General features: G+C 35.8%; 2 protein-coding genes across 3 annotated transcripts; both read left to right on the plus strand.

The window, feature by feature from the left end:
• The first annotated feature begins 1,383 nt into the window (after positions 1-1,383).
• On the plus strand, positions 1,384-7,854 carry LOC107417907 (uncharacterized). The gene is made up of 9 exons (XM_016026556.4): positions 1,384-1,739; positions 2,289-5,294; positions 5,370-5,453; positions 5,770-5,922; positions 6,097-6,260; positions 6,519-6,666; positions 6,747-6,869; positions 7,099-7,186; positions 7,496-7,854. Exons 2-9 carry the CDS (start codon positions 2,460-2,462, stop codon positions 7,687-7,689), a joined length of 3,789 nt encoding a protein of 1,262 aa, XP_015882042.3. The 5' UTR covers positions 1,384-1,739; positions 2,289-2,459; the 3' UTR covers positions 7,690-7,854.
• A 1,479-nt stretch (positions 7,855-9,333) lies between these two features.
• On the plus strand, positions 9,334-16,087 carry LOC107417903 (uncharacterized). 2 transcript variants are annotated; one of them, XM_016026551.4, is made up of 9 exons: positions 9,334-9,696; positions 10,261-13,255; positions 13,330-13,416; positions 13,872-14,024; positions 14,215-14,378; positions 14,636-14,783; positions 14,856-14,978; positions 15,267-15,354; positions 15,629-16,087. In XM_016026551.4, exons 2-9 carry the CDS (start codon positions 10,385-10,387, stop codon positions 15,820-15,822), a joined length of 3,828 nt encoding a protein of 1,275 aa, XP_015882037.2. In that variant the 5' UTR covers positions 9,334-9,696; positions 10,261-10,384; the 3' UTR covers positions 15,823-16,087. The 2 variants fall into 2 exon arrangements, with proteins under 2 accessions (XP_015882037.2, XP_015882036.2); XM_016026550.4 differs by having other exon boundaries at positions 10,355-13,255.
• Positions 16,088-16,143: the final 56 nt, after the last annotated feature.

A 16,143-nucleotide genomic window follows, 5' to 3' on the forward strand; every position in this document is an offset into this window, starting at 1 on the left:
TTTTTTCTTTTTTTTTCTTTTTTTGTTTTTTTGGACAATAAAAAAGTTAATATGGTTAGCGAACTGGTAATATTTTTCTGAAGACATGTTAAAATCATTTGTTAACCACATCTATCTCTGATTTATATGCCATACCAACTCTGTCACCTTCCCTTCCATATAGAAAAACATTGACATCAAATAGGGCAAGGTTTGCATCCAAGCTAAGAAACAAAATAACTTATTTATTTATTTATTATTATTATTATTTTGGCTTCTCTTGGTTTTGTATAAGTTGCCTGGGGAGAGAGGGAAAAAAAAAATTAAAAAATAAAAAATAAAAAAGTGTCTTCGTTGTTTTCCTTGAGAAGGATCTGCCAACGTAAATCCCTTCTTATATACATTTATATGTTTACATAAGAAAAGCAAAGTCTACAAAAGTGATGTATTTTATCTTGTTTTATTTTATTTTATTTTTTTGGTCTATTAAAGTTTGAATATTTTGTCAATATCTCAATGGAAAAAGAAGAAAAAAATAAAGTATTATGAACTCTAAAAAGAAAAACAAAAGGGAAAAATAATAGGCCGACCATACCAAAATTGAATTTTACAAATTGAATAAGAAAGCGACCTTGACCGTCCATACGCAAATCTAATAGCTTCTCTGTTTACATTAATCACATAAGTGATTAAATAATTATAAAAAACAATGCTTTTAATTAGCAAGATCTTTTACATTTTCTTAATTTGGTCTTTTAAAACTTCAAACTATAAAGTTAGATCCCAAATTAAATTCAACTACCATATAAAAAACTTGTTTTCTGATTGGATTCCCCATATAACCCATATTTTCTATTACTCTCTTTGCTTAGATTTGAAGTTAAAAATCATTAATTGTGCACAGCTTTACAATCTACAAAAGCAAAATATAAAAATCCCATTTAATTTTAGGTGCATGATACATGATCCAAGATAATGCATTGGAATTCAATGACACATGGGAAAGGCAATCATATAATTTGGTTATCAAGTTGGGGCACTGAGTCAATTTAGGATATGCTCATGCCCATAACATTATATTTATATATATATATATATATAGTTTTAAATGGGAAAAAAAATTAAAACTGTTAATGTAGTAATATATGTGTTAATTGAAGTATTTGAATAAAAATAAAATTTTCCTGATTTAATTATTAAAGAGAACATATCAAGCTCCATGAGGACTCCCTCACGATAACTTCCCTTTCATGCTAAGCAGCAACTATTTAGTCAACCAATGCTGATCATGGTATTTTCGTAGAAAGTTAAAGAAGAAAAGGGTAATCTGGGAAGCAAAAAATTTGGCTTTACCCGTTTGACTACGAGCGGATAGGTGTGGGAGAGAATATAATTTTGGCGCAGTCGCTGGGGTAGAAAAAGAACAAACAAAACAAAACAAAAAAAAAAAAACAAAACAAAAATGTAAAAAAGAAAACGAGAGAAAAAAAAATAAAAAAAAAATCAAGTATGCATTTGCCGTCATTTCATTGTCTTTAGAAAAATTTTGAAAAACAAAAATGACGGAAAAGAAGAGAAAGTGAGGGAAAATTTTGAAGCTTTGTTTATTTTTTGAGCTGCTTTCAGATTACTATTTGCTTATTCTTCTTTCTTTCTTTCTTTTTGATGGTGGTTCTGTTTGCTACTTCACTCAAACCCTCGTGAGTCCAACACACAAAGAGTGTTCTTCAATAAAAACAAAGCATTGATCTTTTATTTAGGTACTCTATTTGATTTTTGTTTGTTTATTATTATTATTATTATTATTTTTTAATCTAAATGTTGATCTTCAAGGTTTCTGTTATCGGATTTTGTTTATTTTGATCCATGTTTTGTATCGTGGTGTGGAGCTAGGGTTCAAGTAATTTTTTTTGTTTTTTCGACATAAATATTTTTTTGTGTGCATTTGTGTGATCTGCTTCGTAAAATTGTATAGAAAGTGGAAACTGAGCTTTATGCAATGATTGGATTGGATCGGTGTATGGTTTATCATGTGGTCAAGAATAATTTGTAAAACTATGTATTTTTGTTATTTATTGAAGGAAAAGAGTGTAAATTTTTTTCAATTTGATGTTGCAGCGATTTTTAAGTTTTGATTTATTCTTAAAGTAGCTGGAAAGTGGATAAATGTAATGAAGGTGTGGACGTTAATTACTGACTACATATATATTAAGTAGAAAACTAAATCCTTAAGGTATATGCCGAGGTGGTATCATTCTTGTGGCTCAAAATTAGATTGTAAACTTATTGAAGTTTGCTTCTCCTTTCAGGTTTTGTCCGAGGAAGTTCGACTTTTATACAGGGCAAAGAATAGGCAAGGTTTCAAAGGATGCTGGTAATTTAATCTGTTTTTAGATGGGTTTTTCAAGGCAGTTTCTTTTTGGCGTTAATCTCAATTGGGTTAAGAACTTAAGAGACATTAAAGGGATCTGAACCATGGTATGATGGATCAATCAAGAACAAATAAGCAGCTTCCACGTAATTCCATTGAACATGGATATGAGGAGCTACAGCCCCCATCCCAGTCATTTGTGGGTGATCCTCTTAGCAATATGCATGCTAATACCAGACCCCCTGACCCTAATATTTCAGAAGTTAGACCTGTACTTAATTACTCCATACAAACAGGTGAGGAATTTGCTTTTGAATTTATGCGTGATCGGGTGAATCCTAGGAAGCCTTTGCTTCCCAACACTATGGGTGATCCCAGTTATGCACCAGGCTATTTGGAATTAAAAGGCATTTTAGGTATCAGCCATGCAGAGTCTGAAAGAGGGTCGGAAGTTTCAATGCACAGCATATCACAAAAAGGTCCAGAACACTTTGAGAATAAAAACTCATCTTCTCATGGAGGCAGAATTAACTATTCTTCAGTTCAATCGGTACCACGAACTTCATCAGGCTATGAGAGTAGTCGAGGAATTCTTCATGGCTATACCTCTTCTGGAGCCTCTGATAGCTCATCAATGAAGATGAAAGTTCTTTGCAGCTTTGGGGGTAAAATTTTACCCCGGCCAAGTGATGGAAAGCTGAGGTATGTTGGAGGTGAAACACGGATTGTCCGAATTAGAAAGGATGTTTCCTGGCAGGAGCTTACCCAGAGAAGTTTATCGATTTATAACCAAACTCAAGTAATTAAGTATCAGCTCCCCGGAGAGGATCTCGATGCCTTGGTTTCGGTATCTTCTGATGAGGATCTGCAGAATATGATGGAGGAATGCACGGATTTAGGCAATGGAGAGGGATCGCAAAAGCTAAGGATCTTTTTATTTTCTATGAGTGATTTGGATGAAACTCAGTTTAGTCTGGGCAGCATGGATGGTGATTCTGAGGCTCAGTATGTAGTTGCTGTTAATGGAATGGACCTTGGGTCAAGAAAATCCTCGACTTTGCATGGTTTTGCAAGCTCATCAGCCAATAATTTAGAAGATCTAGATAGACAGAGTATTGAGAAAGAGACAAGTAGAGCTGCAGTAGACTCAGTGGGGGTTAGCAGTGTACCTTTTCCTGGAAATATTGTTTCATCATCAACCAGTCATTCTCCAGAGCCTGTCCTACCTGGTTCCTCAAGTGCATATGAAAATAATCCTCCTTTTTATCATGGCAATATGATGCATTATGGAGAAAATATGCCATACCAGCTACCTGATGCCCGCATTACTTCTATTCACTCGCCTTTAGTTCCTGGTTCAATGCCTGTTCCTGTGGTAAGGGATCAACAAGGAGGCTCAACAGAAGGGCAAAAATTTGGTGGATCAAGGGTTGAGAACGTGCACATGCCAGTAAAACAGGTGAAACTGAAATCTGATGGTTCAGTGCAGCAAGACGGTACCAATGAAAATGTTTGCATGTCAGGGAATGCATATGCTGTCCTTTCACAGCCATACGAGAGTAAATTAATGGATTATTCTCCTGTTGAAGAGGCATCAGTTGCAGTCACTGCTTCTGAGGGTGGTCTGCATTTGTTGTCAAAAAATGAGGTAAAGTACCAGGAGCCTGAAAAGGTTTCTGCATCAAACGATTCTGTGCACCTGTTGCAGGTTCCTAAATCTAGTGAGGATGATCATTATTCTACATCTAGTACTGCATTTGCTACTGGCTATGCTGGATCTGAGTCTAATGCAATGGATTTAAGTTACTTTGAACAACCTGTGCTTCCTCAAAGAGTTTATTATTCAGAAAGAATTCCCAGGGAGCAGGCAGAAATGCTTAATCAGGGAGAGTTGCTTAATCGATTATCAAAATCGGACGACTCACATGCTTCTGAATATCTTGTATCTCATTCACGTGCTGATATTTCCCGGCAGGATCCAATAGCAGAAGGAGTTGACAAAACATATGAAGATGGGAACCTGGCTCCCCCAACTGAACAACCCTCAATGACAAAGCCATTATATGTGGATACTCATATTGTTGATGGTGGACTTGCCAAACTTCAGAAGTACAAAGAATTTGCTGATTCTGTTACTCAGAATTCGGAGCTCTTGCAAGACAGTGATGTTGATTCAAAGCATGCATTTCCAAATCCTATGGATAGTAAAGATGCTGTGAAAGAGGATAGGTCTGACCAAGAAACAATACGCTCAAAAGATTCCCATGAGAAGCTCCCAGTTGATGAAATCCCAGAACATGCAGATGTAAATCAGAAAACTTCTGTTGAGCACCAAGAAGATCCTACATCTGATCTTACAAGACATCATTTAAGTGAGGTCGTTGCTAAGGATCCCAGTAGTGATGACACCATGGGTGATGGACAACCATTTCCAAGGTCTGAGAACTTGGCTAAACGTGCTTCTCAGGATGCACCCTCAATTGGTATATCCACATCAACGCAAGTTTATATTGAAGATAGGTTTCCCCGTGATTTCCTTTCTGACATATTCTCCAAAGCTGTACTTTCTGAAGATTCCCCTGGTGTTGGTTTGCTGCACAATGATGGGGCTGGCTTGAGTTTGAACGTGGAAAATCACGAACCTAAACGTTGGTCATATTTTCGGAATTTGGCACAAGAAGGATATAATCAAAATGATGTTTCTCTAATGGACCAGGATCATCCTGGATATTCAAATGTGCATGGAAGAGTTGAAGAAGAAGATCATATAGCATATCAGCATGCACCTTTAACAGCAGATAGAGCTCTGATGGACCATGTAAATTCCCAGACTGCAGCAGAAAGTATTGTTCCATGTTCAGATCATCCCCATGCAATGGACACTGAAAGTGTGCAGTTTGGTGCTATGATGGAAAATCGAAGAATGCCAGAATCAGACTATGAGGTACTCTTCCAATGAAAACAAATTTTTCTCACCTTGGATGCTTCTATGCTGACAATATTCTAATATTTGATATAGGATGGGAAGTTTGAAACCAGGTCTGCTGGTCTACCTCCTCTTGATCCTTCCCTGGGAGATATAATTGACATCAGTACCTTGCAGGTTTGATGCTTATTTGTGCAATGATGCCATTATAAATCCCCCCCCTTAATGCTTGATCAAGGTTCTGATGTAAATTTTTTAATACGGTATATATATATTATAAGTATTGATAATCAGTTAACTGAGACTGCAGTTAAGCCCCATATAATGTAAACTCTATTCTTGGATGCCCGGTATTGAAATATATAAGTATTAAGTAATTAGTTGTTTCAGTTTCATATATCTTTAAGTCAGTCTGGGTGATTTTTTGCTACTGTAGTGAAGGATTATTAGAGTTTTTTGATGTTTGATCATTCCTTCTTGTTGCATATTGTAGGCCATTAGGAATGATGATCTTGAAGAGCTGAAGGAGCTGGGTTCGGGTACCTTTGGGACTGTGTATCATGGAAAATGGAGGGGAACAGATGTTGCAATTAAGAGAATAAAGAAGAGTTGCTTTACTGGTAGATCATCAGAGCAAGAGAGATTGGTATCTGTCCTTCACCACCTACATTAGTTCACAATTATTTTTTATTTGATGATGCGTCGGCCAAACACATTAACACACATATGGTCTCAAAAGTCAAAACTTCATTGCATCTGTAGCACATTAGTAGTTTAGTCTCCAATGCATTATTGCCATAATACTTGCTGCTATTCTCAGACTGTAGAGTTCTGGCGGGAAGCTGACATACTCTCAAAGCTTCACCATCCAAATGTGGTAGCATTTTATGGTGTAGTGCAAGATGGACCGGGAGGGACATTAGCTACTGTAACTGAATACATGGTTGATGGTTCTCTCAGGCATGTTTTACTTCGCAAAGACAGGTACTTGTACACTAATGCAGTTCTTTACTCATTTTTTTTCCTCAAGCGATTAAAGATGCATTAGACAAACTTTAAGTACATCATACTTTTGAGAGGAAAAAATTTATGGATATTTCAGATTTTTGGATACTGATGCAGCTTAAAAATTAAGGTTGTAATGTACCATTTCGCAGCATCTTATTATTTTCAAATTGGAACTGTTTTTGTTTCCATTTGCCATGTTTCCCATTTCCTTCTAAACATGGTCATTGTTTTCAGGTATCTTGATCGTCGCAAGCGGCTCATAATTGCTATGGATGCAGCATTTGGAATGGAATATTTGCACTCAAAGAATATTGTGCATTTTGACTTGAAGTGTGACAACCTGCTTGTGAACTTAAAAGATCCACTACGTCCAATTTGCAAGGTATCGTTTTTTTTTTTTGTTGGGGAAAACATTGATACGCGTACTTGGCATGAATATTAATAGCATTTATTCTGTTTTAGGTAGGTGATTTTGGCCTTTCAAAAATCAAGCGAAATACCCTGGTTTCTGGTGGTGTTCGGGGAACTTTACCATGGATGGCACCGGAGTTGCTAAATGGCAGCAGCAACAAGGTCTCTGAAAAGGTAAAATGCCACTGGATGAAATCTTAGTTTAGAATAGTATAAAAAGGAATTCATCATTTGAGGGTGAGTGATTTCTAGAGAGAATCCATGAACGGCATGATGGTGAATTTTTACAGGTTTCCCCAATATACTAATTCAAAAAGTTTCCTAGTTAAGCAGGGGAAAGTTGTTCCTTATTTGTTGTTTTGTTTCTTCTTCTTCTCCAATTTTGAATATTCATTGATCACAGGTTGATGTATTCTCTTTTGGCATTGTTTTATGGGAGATTCTCACCGGTGAGGAGCCATATGCCAACATGCATTACGGTGCAATTATAGGTCTGCTTTCTTTGCCCTTTCCTTTACATTTTTATTCATTGCACTTGCATTTCAGTTATCGTTACCCATTTGGAAACTGGCTTTGTCTCCATTATGCTGTGCATGCTGAACTCCAATGGATTGCATCATTTCATAAAGCGTTATACAAAAAAAGTTATATTTATGTCATTTGACATGAATTAAGAGAGAATATTAGAACTCTCTCTCACGTGCATGAACACACACACACACAGAGATAACAGGGATGAAAAAATGGGATCTGTAACTTCTTTGCCTGGGTAGACATTGAAGATTTTACTATGTATGCAGGAGGTATTGTGAATAATACATTAAGACCAACAATACCAAGTTACTGTGATCCTGAATGGAGAAGGCTGATGGAGCAGTGTTGGGCGCCTAATCCTTTGGCTAGGCCATCCTTCACAGAGATCGCTAGTCGTTTACGTGTAATGTCTGCAATGGCTAGCCAAACCAAAACACAGGTTCAGAAGGCATCTAAATGATGATTTGAGTTCATTCCTTGTGCCCTTCTTCCATGATTATATAAGATGATATAAATTTATTCATTCAATTGTATACAAAAAAACATAGTATGTATTATATTTGTAGTTGTGATTGTTCCCATGGTGGATTTTGAAATGGAATGTGTTTATGAAGTTTTACTACTAGTTTTTGGCCATGTTTTCTTTATTCTTCTACCATCATTTCCATATGTCGAAATTGTGTCCGAACTCTGCAACAGACGTAAAAATTCTCGGGCATATTAGCATGTACAAAAGGATAATATAGTTTTATTAAATTGATCTTTTAAATTTTTATTTTGTGGAAAAGTCGGTTGTTTTTTGGAAATAAGAGTTTGACGTTGCTCCTGAATATAAATTTGCTATTTAGTTTAAAATATTCTTACAGTAGTGTTGAGGTTTCTGGATTTAAGTTGAGAGTTGTCGCCCATCAAAACTTGAATCTAGAGTGGTGGTACGTCGCTATCTACTTTTTATTTATTAGTTTGAAGATTTTGTCAACATCTCAATGGAAAAAAGGATAAAGAAAAATTTTACCAGCCGTTCCAAGAGAAGAAATACAAATAAAAAGGCCGACCATCGATGGCAAAAAAATAAACAAAGCGACCCAAATCCCAAGCTCCTTTGTTGACATCCTTCCATTATATGATACATAATTTAAAATATAATATATCAAGATCGATTATATTTTTTATCATAAGTTTTTTTTTTTTTTAATTTTTTTATTTTCTGGATTATAAAGGTCAAACTAATATCCATATAATATGATGCAATATAATATACCATTCAATCATAAAAAAACCTAACAGGGGTATTCAATTTAGAGTTTAGTGGATTTAAAATGAGTTATAAATTTTAAAGGATTTGATGGGTTATAATGGAATTCCATAGATTTCATAAAGAGTTTATAAGAATCCAACGAAATCTTTAAGATTAAGATTAGATTTTATATTGATAATTTTTTTCATAATTTTTCTGTTAAAATCCTTTCAAATCCATTAAAATCCATCATTTTTTAAAATCAATGGCTTTTTGAATACCATTAGATTTCAAAAGAATTCTACAAAATTTTAATTGAATACACCTAAATTTTAATAAATTTTTATAAAATCCATTAAAATCTAAATTGAATATTATTGGATTTGTATAAATTCTTTTAAAATCTAAATCGAATACTTTCAAACTTTTAAATACTTTTAAAATCTTCCAAACTTTAGATTGAATATACCCTATTAAGATTTCTCAAATAGAAATTTTGTAAGGTTTATTATTATTATTATTATTATTGTTTTATTGAAAAAAAACTTTATTTTTATTTTATTTTTTGTGAATTTTATTAAAAAAACTTAATTGAATAAAAAGGGCAAAAATGAAGCAAAGTAATCGATTTGATTAAGACAACACGTGGTTTTCATTTAAAGAGAGTCCACGACAAGAACCTTGGGGAATTCCTTATCTTAATTCTAATCAATGATATTACAATAATGGCATTTTAGCGTAGAAAATGTAAGAAGAAAGGGGTAATTTGGGAATATTAATAGGTAGCTTTACAAGTTTGACTATTGGCACAGAGAGAGAGAGAGAGAGGAATATATTTTCCAGAGTCGCAATGTTACAGGGAAAAAAAAAAAAAAAAATGTAAACAAAAGGAGTAGTAAATCTATCCTTTGCTATTAATTATTGTCTAAAACAAAAAGAAAGAAAAAAAAAATATTATAAAAAAGAAAAAATGGTACACGCGAGAAAATGAGGAAAAGTGAGAGAAAGTAAGTGAAAATTTTTTCAAACATGTTTTATTACTTCAGCTGCTTTCCAAGTACTCTTCTTCTTCTTCTTATTCTTCATCATCATCATCATCATCATCATCATCACCATCTATCTTTCTTCTGATGTGGTTCTGGTTGCTGATTCACTCAAACCCTCGAGAGTCTAACATTCAAAAGAGATTCCTTTATCAAAAAGAAAAAGAAAGCATTGATCTTTTGTTAGGTAATGATATTTTTTTAATTGTTCTGTGTTTGTTTTTGATCTGAATTTTGACGTTCAAGGTTCTGCTTTTCTGATTTTGATCCTTTTAAGTGGCATCTTTGTGTGAAGATAAGGTTCTAAGTGCTTTCTTTCTTTTTTATCTATATTTATATGTTTGTAATATATACTTGTATTTTGTGCTCTTTTTTGTTGGAATTGAGTAAAATAAGTGCTAGGTGAGCTTCATCTAATAATTCGAATTCGATCGGGGTATGGTTATTGCCTGGACGATAATTATTCTATAAAATGGATTTTTAATGATTTGGGCAAGCAAGTAAAAAAAATTTACTGAGGAAAATATCTGTAATTCTTTTCGGTTTTTGATGTAATAGAAATTTTTTGGTCTAGATTTTAGAAAATAATTATAGAAGTATACCAGTTGATTACCAGATGAATCGAAGTCAATCTTACACATGCGTACAAGTAGGCAAAAGAATTCCTTGTGGTATAAATGTTAAAAGTTTTAATCCAGTATTGTGGCTCAATAATACTGTAGACGTTTTGAAGCTTCTTTTGCAATTTCAGTTTTTGCCTAGGAGAAATCGGCTTTTCATCTTATAAAAGTTGATCACTTAGTACACGAGACTGCAAAGGATGCTGATAATTTAGTTTTTCACAGTTGAGTTGAGATGCTTTGAAGAATCATGGTATGATGGAGCAGTCAAGAATAAATAAACAGCCTCAATACAATTCCACTGAACCCGGAAATGAGGAACTACAGCCGCATTCTCAGTCATTTGTGCGTGATCCTTTTAGCAGTATGCATATGAATACAAGACCCCCTGACCCCAATATGTCAGAAGTTAAACCTGTCCTTAATTACTCCATACAGACAGGCGAGGAGTTTGCCTTTGAATTCATGCGTGATCGGGTGAATCCTAGGAAGCCTTTGCTTCCAGATACTGTTGGTGATCCCAATTGTGCACCAGGTTATCTGGAACTTAAGGGCATGTTAGGTATCAATCATGGGTCTGAAAGTGGGTCTGATATTTCAATGCACAGAATAGCCGAGAAAGGTCCCAAACAGTTTGAGAGAAAAAATTCATCTTCACATGAAGGCAGAAATAACCATGCTTCAGTTCCATCAGTTCCACGAAGTTCATCAGGCTTTGAAAGTGGTAGAGGAGTTGTTCGTGGCTATGCCTCTTCTGGAGCCTCTGATAGCTCATCAATGAAGATAAAGGTACTCTGCAGCTTTGGTGGTAAAATTCTACCCCGGCCTAGTGATGGAAAGCTCCGGTATGTTGGAGGTGAAACACGAATTATCTGCATAAGAAAGGATATTTCCTGGCAAGAGCTTATGCAGAAAGCTTTATCGATGTGCAACCAAACTCATATAATCAAGTATCAGCTCCCTGGAGAGGATCTTGATGCCTTGGTTTCTGTATCATGTGATGAGGATTTGCAGAATATGATGGAGGAATGCTCTGATTTTGCAAAGGGAGAAGGGTCAAAAAAGCTTAGGATGTTTTTATTCTCCATGAGTGACTTAGAAGATGTTCAGTTTGGTCTTGGTAGCATGGATGGTGACTCTGAGGTTCAGTATGTGGTTGCTGTTAATGGCATGGATCTTGCGTCAAAGAAAAACTCATCTCTGCATGGTTTGGCAAGCTCTTTGGCAAATAATTTAGATGAGCTAGATAGACAAAGTACTGAAAAAGAGACTAACAGTGCTCCAATAGACTCAGCAGGGATTAGCAGTGTTCCTTTGACGGGCAATATTGTTTCACCAGTCACGATTCAATCTTCAGAATCTATGATTCCTAGTTCCTCTAGTGCTTTTGTAATAAAGCCTCCTATTTATCATGGGAAGATGGTTAATTCTGGAGAAAATATGCAGTACCCATTTCATGATGTCCATGTTCCTCCTATTCCTTCCTCTTTAGTTTCTAGTTCAATTCCCCTCCATGTGAGTATGGCTCAACATGGAGGTTCAACTGAAGGGCAACAGTTCAGTGGATCAAGAGCTGAAAATTCTCAGATGCCAGTAAAGCAAGTGAAACTAAAATCTGAGAATCCAGTGCCGCAAGAAAGTACTCCTGAAAAGGTTTTCTCCTCGGGGAAAGCCTATGGTGTCCCTTTACAACCACATGACGGTAATTTGATGAATTATTTTCCTGTTGAAAATGCGACAGTTGCAGTTACTGCTTCGGAGGGGGGTCCTCATTTATTGTCTTCAAAAAATGAGGTGAAGTACCAGGAGCCTGACAGGGTTGCTTCATCAAATAACTCTGTGAATCCTTTGCAGGTTCCCAAGTCTAGTGAGGATGATTTTCATTCCACGACATTTGCCCCTGGTTATGGTGGGTCCGAATCCATTGCAATTGACTTGACTTATTTTGAGCAGCCTGTTATTCCTCAGAGAGTTTACAATTCAGAAAGAATTCCCAGGGAGCAGGCGGAGTTGCTTAATCGATCAACAAAATCTGATGATTCACATGGTTCTCAATTTCTCATATCTCATTCTCGTTCTGATGTTTCCCAGCAGGATCCAATTGCAGAAGGTGTTGACAAATTGCGTGAAGATGGAAACCAGGCTCTGCAGGTTGAACAATCCACCTCAACAGCAAAGTCATTACATGTGGATACTCATATGGTTGATGATGGGCTTGCCAGACTTCAAAAGTACGGAGAGTCTGCAGATTCAGTTGCTCGGATGAAGTCAGAACTATTGCAAGGTGCAGGAAGTGGGTCAAAGCATGAGTTACCAAAAACTACAGATAATAAAGATGTTACAACCAGTGATAGGACTCTTAAATCTGAGCAAGAAACAATTTTCCCTGCAGATGGCCTTAAAAAGCATGTAATAGATGAAAACTCTGAACTTCCAACTGTAATCCCAAAAGCTTCTGTTGAGAACCCTGAGGAACCTTTGTCTAATCAGCCAGTTCATCCTTCTAGTGAGGTCACTGGCGAGGATCCTAGTCATGATGACACTTTCGTTGATACACAACCTTTTCCTTGGACCAAGAAGTCAGCTAAACATGTTTCTCATGACGCACCCTCAACTGCTATATCCTCATCTACGCAGGTTGATATTGAAGATCGATTTCGTCGTGATATCCTGTCTGACATATTTTCCAAGGCAATATTCTCTGATGATTCCCCTGGTGTTGGTTTGCTGCACAAAGATGGGGCTGGCTTGAGTTTAAACATTGAAAATCATGATCCCAAACGTTGGTCATATTTTCATAAATTGGCACAAGGAGGGTTTCTTCAGAAAGACTTTTCTTTGATTGACCAGGATCATCCTGCATTTTCATCTGTGCTTGAAAAAGTTGAAGAAGGAGATATCAAATCTTATCATCTTACACCTTTTACTACAGATGGAGTTTTGATGGACCATGTTGATTCCCATATGAAAGTTGGTGAAATTGATCCTAAAGAATTTCCTGCAAAGACTGCAGCTGACATTATAGTTGTGCAGTCAAATTATGATCAATCCCAAACGAAGGACACTGAAAGTATACAGTTTAGTGCTATGATGGAAAACCTAAGAATGCCAGAGCTGGAATATGAGGTATTCTTTGATGATGTTTGTCGTTGTGTACACTCTTTCTGACAATATTCTGAGTTCTAACTGCTTCGATGTAGGATGGGAAGGTTGAAAGTAGAAATGTTGGTTTACCTCCACTAGATTCTTCCCTGGGAGATTTTGATCTCGGTGCCTTAGAGTTACAGGTATGATTCTTCCTGTGCAACTCTAACATGTGAAATCTTGATCCCCCTGCCCTGCACCAATCTTCCCCTTCACCCACCCAACGCTGTGCATCAAAACAGATAATTATAATTGTTAACATTCTTTGTACCTGATACAAAATTATCTTCTTTTTTTTTTTTTTTAAATTTACTGTATGCACATATATTTTCTTTTTAATAAATTTCATGTTGGCTTGTTCATATGGATCTTTTATCAGTATTCAGGTGATCAAATGAGACTGACCCCAACATAGATGTCTTAATATATGCCTAGAACTAAAATGTGTCAGTATTTCGTAATTAAGTAATGTAGTTTGATGCATCTTAAGGAACCTTCGCTGCTTTCTTTTTTTTTTTTGGTTATTAATTTATTTCCTGCTGCAATTAAGCATTATCTGAATCTCTTGTTTGATTGTTCCTTTTGATGCACACTCTAGGTCATTAAAAATGACGATCTTGAAGAGCTGAAGGAACTGGGTTCAGGTACTTTTGGGACTGTGTATCATGGAAAATGGAGGGGAACAGATGTTGCAATTAAGAGAATAAAGAAGAGTTGCTTTACTGGGAGATCATCAGAGCAAGAGAGATTGGTATCTTTCCTTCTCTACTTATAATAGTTCCCAATTACATATTTTTTGGCTGTGTGTTGGCCACATATTGTCTATATAGGGAGAAGAAAATAAAAGGAATCTGGTTTTAGAACTTCATGCTTCTGTTTCTATGTAAGTAGTTTAATTTCCAATATCATAATATATGATTCATACATGCTGCTATTCTCAGACTGTAGAGTTCTGGCGGGAAGCTGACATTCTTTCAAAGCTTCACCATCCAAATATAGTAGCCTTTTATGGTGTAGTGCAAGATGGACCAGGGGGAACGCTAGCAACTGTAACTGAGTTCATGGTTGATGGTTCTCTTAGGCATGTTCTACTTCGTAAAGACAGGTAACGATATACTAATGCAGGAGTTTCTCAATATTGTATTTTTTGTTCAAATGATTGTAATGAAGCTATACCGTCCAGTCTCTAAGTATACCAAGCTTTTAAATGAAACTTTAAAGAGATTCTGGATATTATGGTTAGTGCTAGTGCTTGAAATTTGTGGTTTTATCTTTCATAGCGACAATTCAATGTTTTCGAATTGGGATGGTTGACTTTCAACATGTTTTCCTGCTTCCATTTAACATGATCTTCATTTTCAGGTATCTTGATCGTCGCAAGCGGTTAATAATTGCTATGGATGCAGCATTTGGGATGGAATACTTGCACTCAAAGAATATTGTGCATTTTGACTTGAAATGTGACAACTTGCTTGTGAACTTGAAAGATCCTTTACGTCCAATTTGCAAGGTATTCTTTTAGGAAAATGTTGATAATTTGGCACTTGGTGTGGATGTTAGTTTAAAGTATGTTGTTTCTCAGGTCGGTGATTTTGGCCTCTCAAAGATCAAACGAAATACCCTGGTTTCTGGTGGTGTTCGTGGAACATTACCATGGATGGCGCCAGAGTTGCTTAACGGAAGCAGCATTAAGGTCTCTGAAAAGGTAGGCCACTTATTTCATTCTGCACTAGCATAAAAGGAATTCATCAACTGAGTCATGACAACTTTGTAGAGAAAGTAAGAGTCTTTCATTGGATTTTCTTGCTTTTCCAAAATATTCTCTAGAAACCAAAGGTGGGAAGAGTTGTTCTTCATCTGTTTGTTCTGTTTCTCCTAGTTCATTTATAAATTTTGGAAGTAAAAATTTATTTGCTCCAGTGGGTTTTTACAAGTTTCCCTTTACGAATTTATTTTTCTCATATGGCTTGTTGTATTGTCTTGTTCATTGCAGGTTGATGTCTTCTCTTTTGGTATTGTTTTATGGGAGATTCTAACCGGTGAGGAGCCATATGCTAACATGCATTATGGTGCAATTATAGGTACAATTTCAATACCCTGTGAATAAAATTTTGATCTATTAAGCTCACATCTCTTTTTAGTTGCGTCATTTGGAAAGGCTTTGTCTCAGTATTCTCTACCTTTATCAAGTTACCAGTAATTCAAAAACCGTAAGCTGATTGCAAATAGACTCAATTATACAACATAGCCAACATAACCAACAATTTTAATAAATTGGCTCTCTCTCTTCTCCCACGCAATATCTTTTACCAATGGCATTTCTAATTAAGGTTCAAAATCTTTCTATACATGCAGGAGGTATTGTGAATAATACATTGAGACCGACAATCCCAAGTTATTGTGATCCTGAATGGAGACGGCTGATGGAGCAGTGTTGGGCTCCTAATCCTGCAGCTAGACCATCCTTCACAGAAATTGCTAGCCGTTTACGTGTAATGTCTACATTGGCTAGCCAAACTAAAACCCAGGTTCAGAAGCCATCTAAGTGATAATATAAACCGAAAAATATATTCATTCTGTTCTGCACAAAATAATTGTATGTATTATATATCTAGCAGTGCTAAATAGTTTACATGGTGTTTAAATTTCAAATGGAAATTGACTCTTCTCTGGATATTTGCTGATATCCAATTTTGTTAATTGCCAAAGGTGGCAAAATTGTCAAATGGATGTTATGGCTACCCTTGGACGGTATGAAAACATGATTTGTAATTAATGCTTGTGTTAATATATTATTTTGCAATTCTACCACTATTTCTGGTTATCAATTTTTATGGTTATCCAATTCCGCCAAGATTAATCTTTAGACA

The sequence above is a fragment of the Ziziphus jujuba genome, chromosome 2, assembly GCF_031755915.1.
Source record: "Ziziphus jujuba cultivar Dongzao chromosome 2, ASM3175591v1".
Taxonomy (NCBI): domain Eukaryota; kingdom Viridiplantae; phylum Streptophyta; class Magnoliopsida; order Rosales; family Rhamnaceae; genus Ziziphus; species Ziziphus jujuba.

Bases quoted from the DNA above. Each gene is read 5' to 3' on its own strand.
- LOC107417903 (XM_016026551.4), top strand. From the start codon at position 10,385: ATGATGGAGCAGTCAAGAATAAATAAACAGCCTCAATACAATTCCACT. The intron at 13,256-13,329 runs GTATTCTTTGAT...GCTTCGATGTAG, and splicing joins TGCCAGAGCTGGAATATGAG to GATGGGAAGGTTGAAAGTAG. The intron at 13,417-13,871 runs GTATGATTCTTC...TGCACACTCTAG, and splicing joins TCGGTGCCTTAGAGTTACAG to GTCATTAAAAATGACGATCT.
- LOC107417907 (XM_016026556.4), top strand. From the start codon at position 2,460: ATGATGGATCAATCAAGAACAAATAAGCAGCTTCCACGTAATTCCATT. The intron at 6,261-6,518 runs GTACTTGTACAC...CATTGTTTTCAG, and splicing joins GTTTTACTTCGCAAAGACAG to GTATCTTGATCGTCGCAAGC. The intron at 7,187-7,495 runs GTCTGCTTTCTT...CTATGTATGCAG, and splicing joins GCATTACGGTGCAATTATAG to GAGGTATTGTGAATAATACA.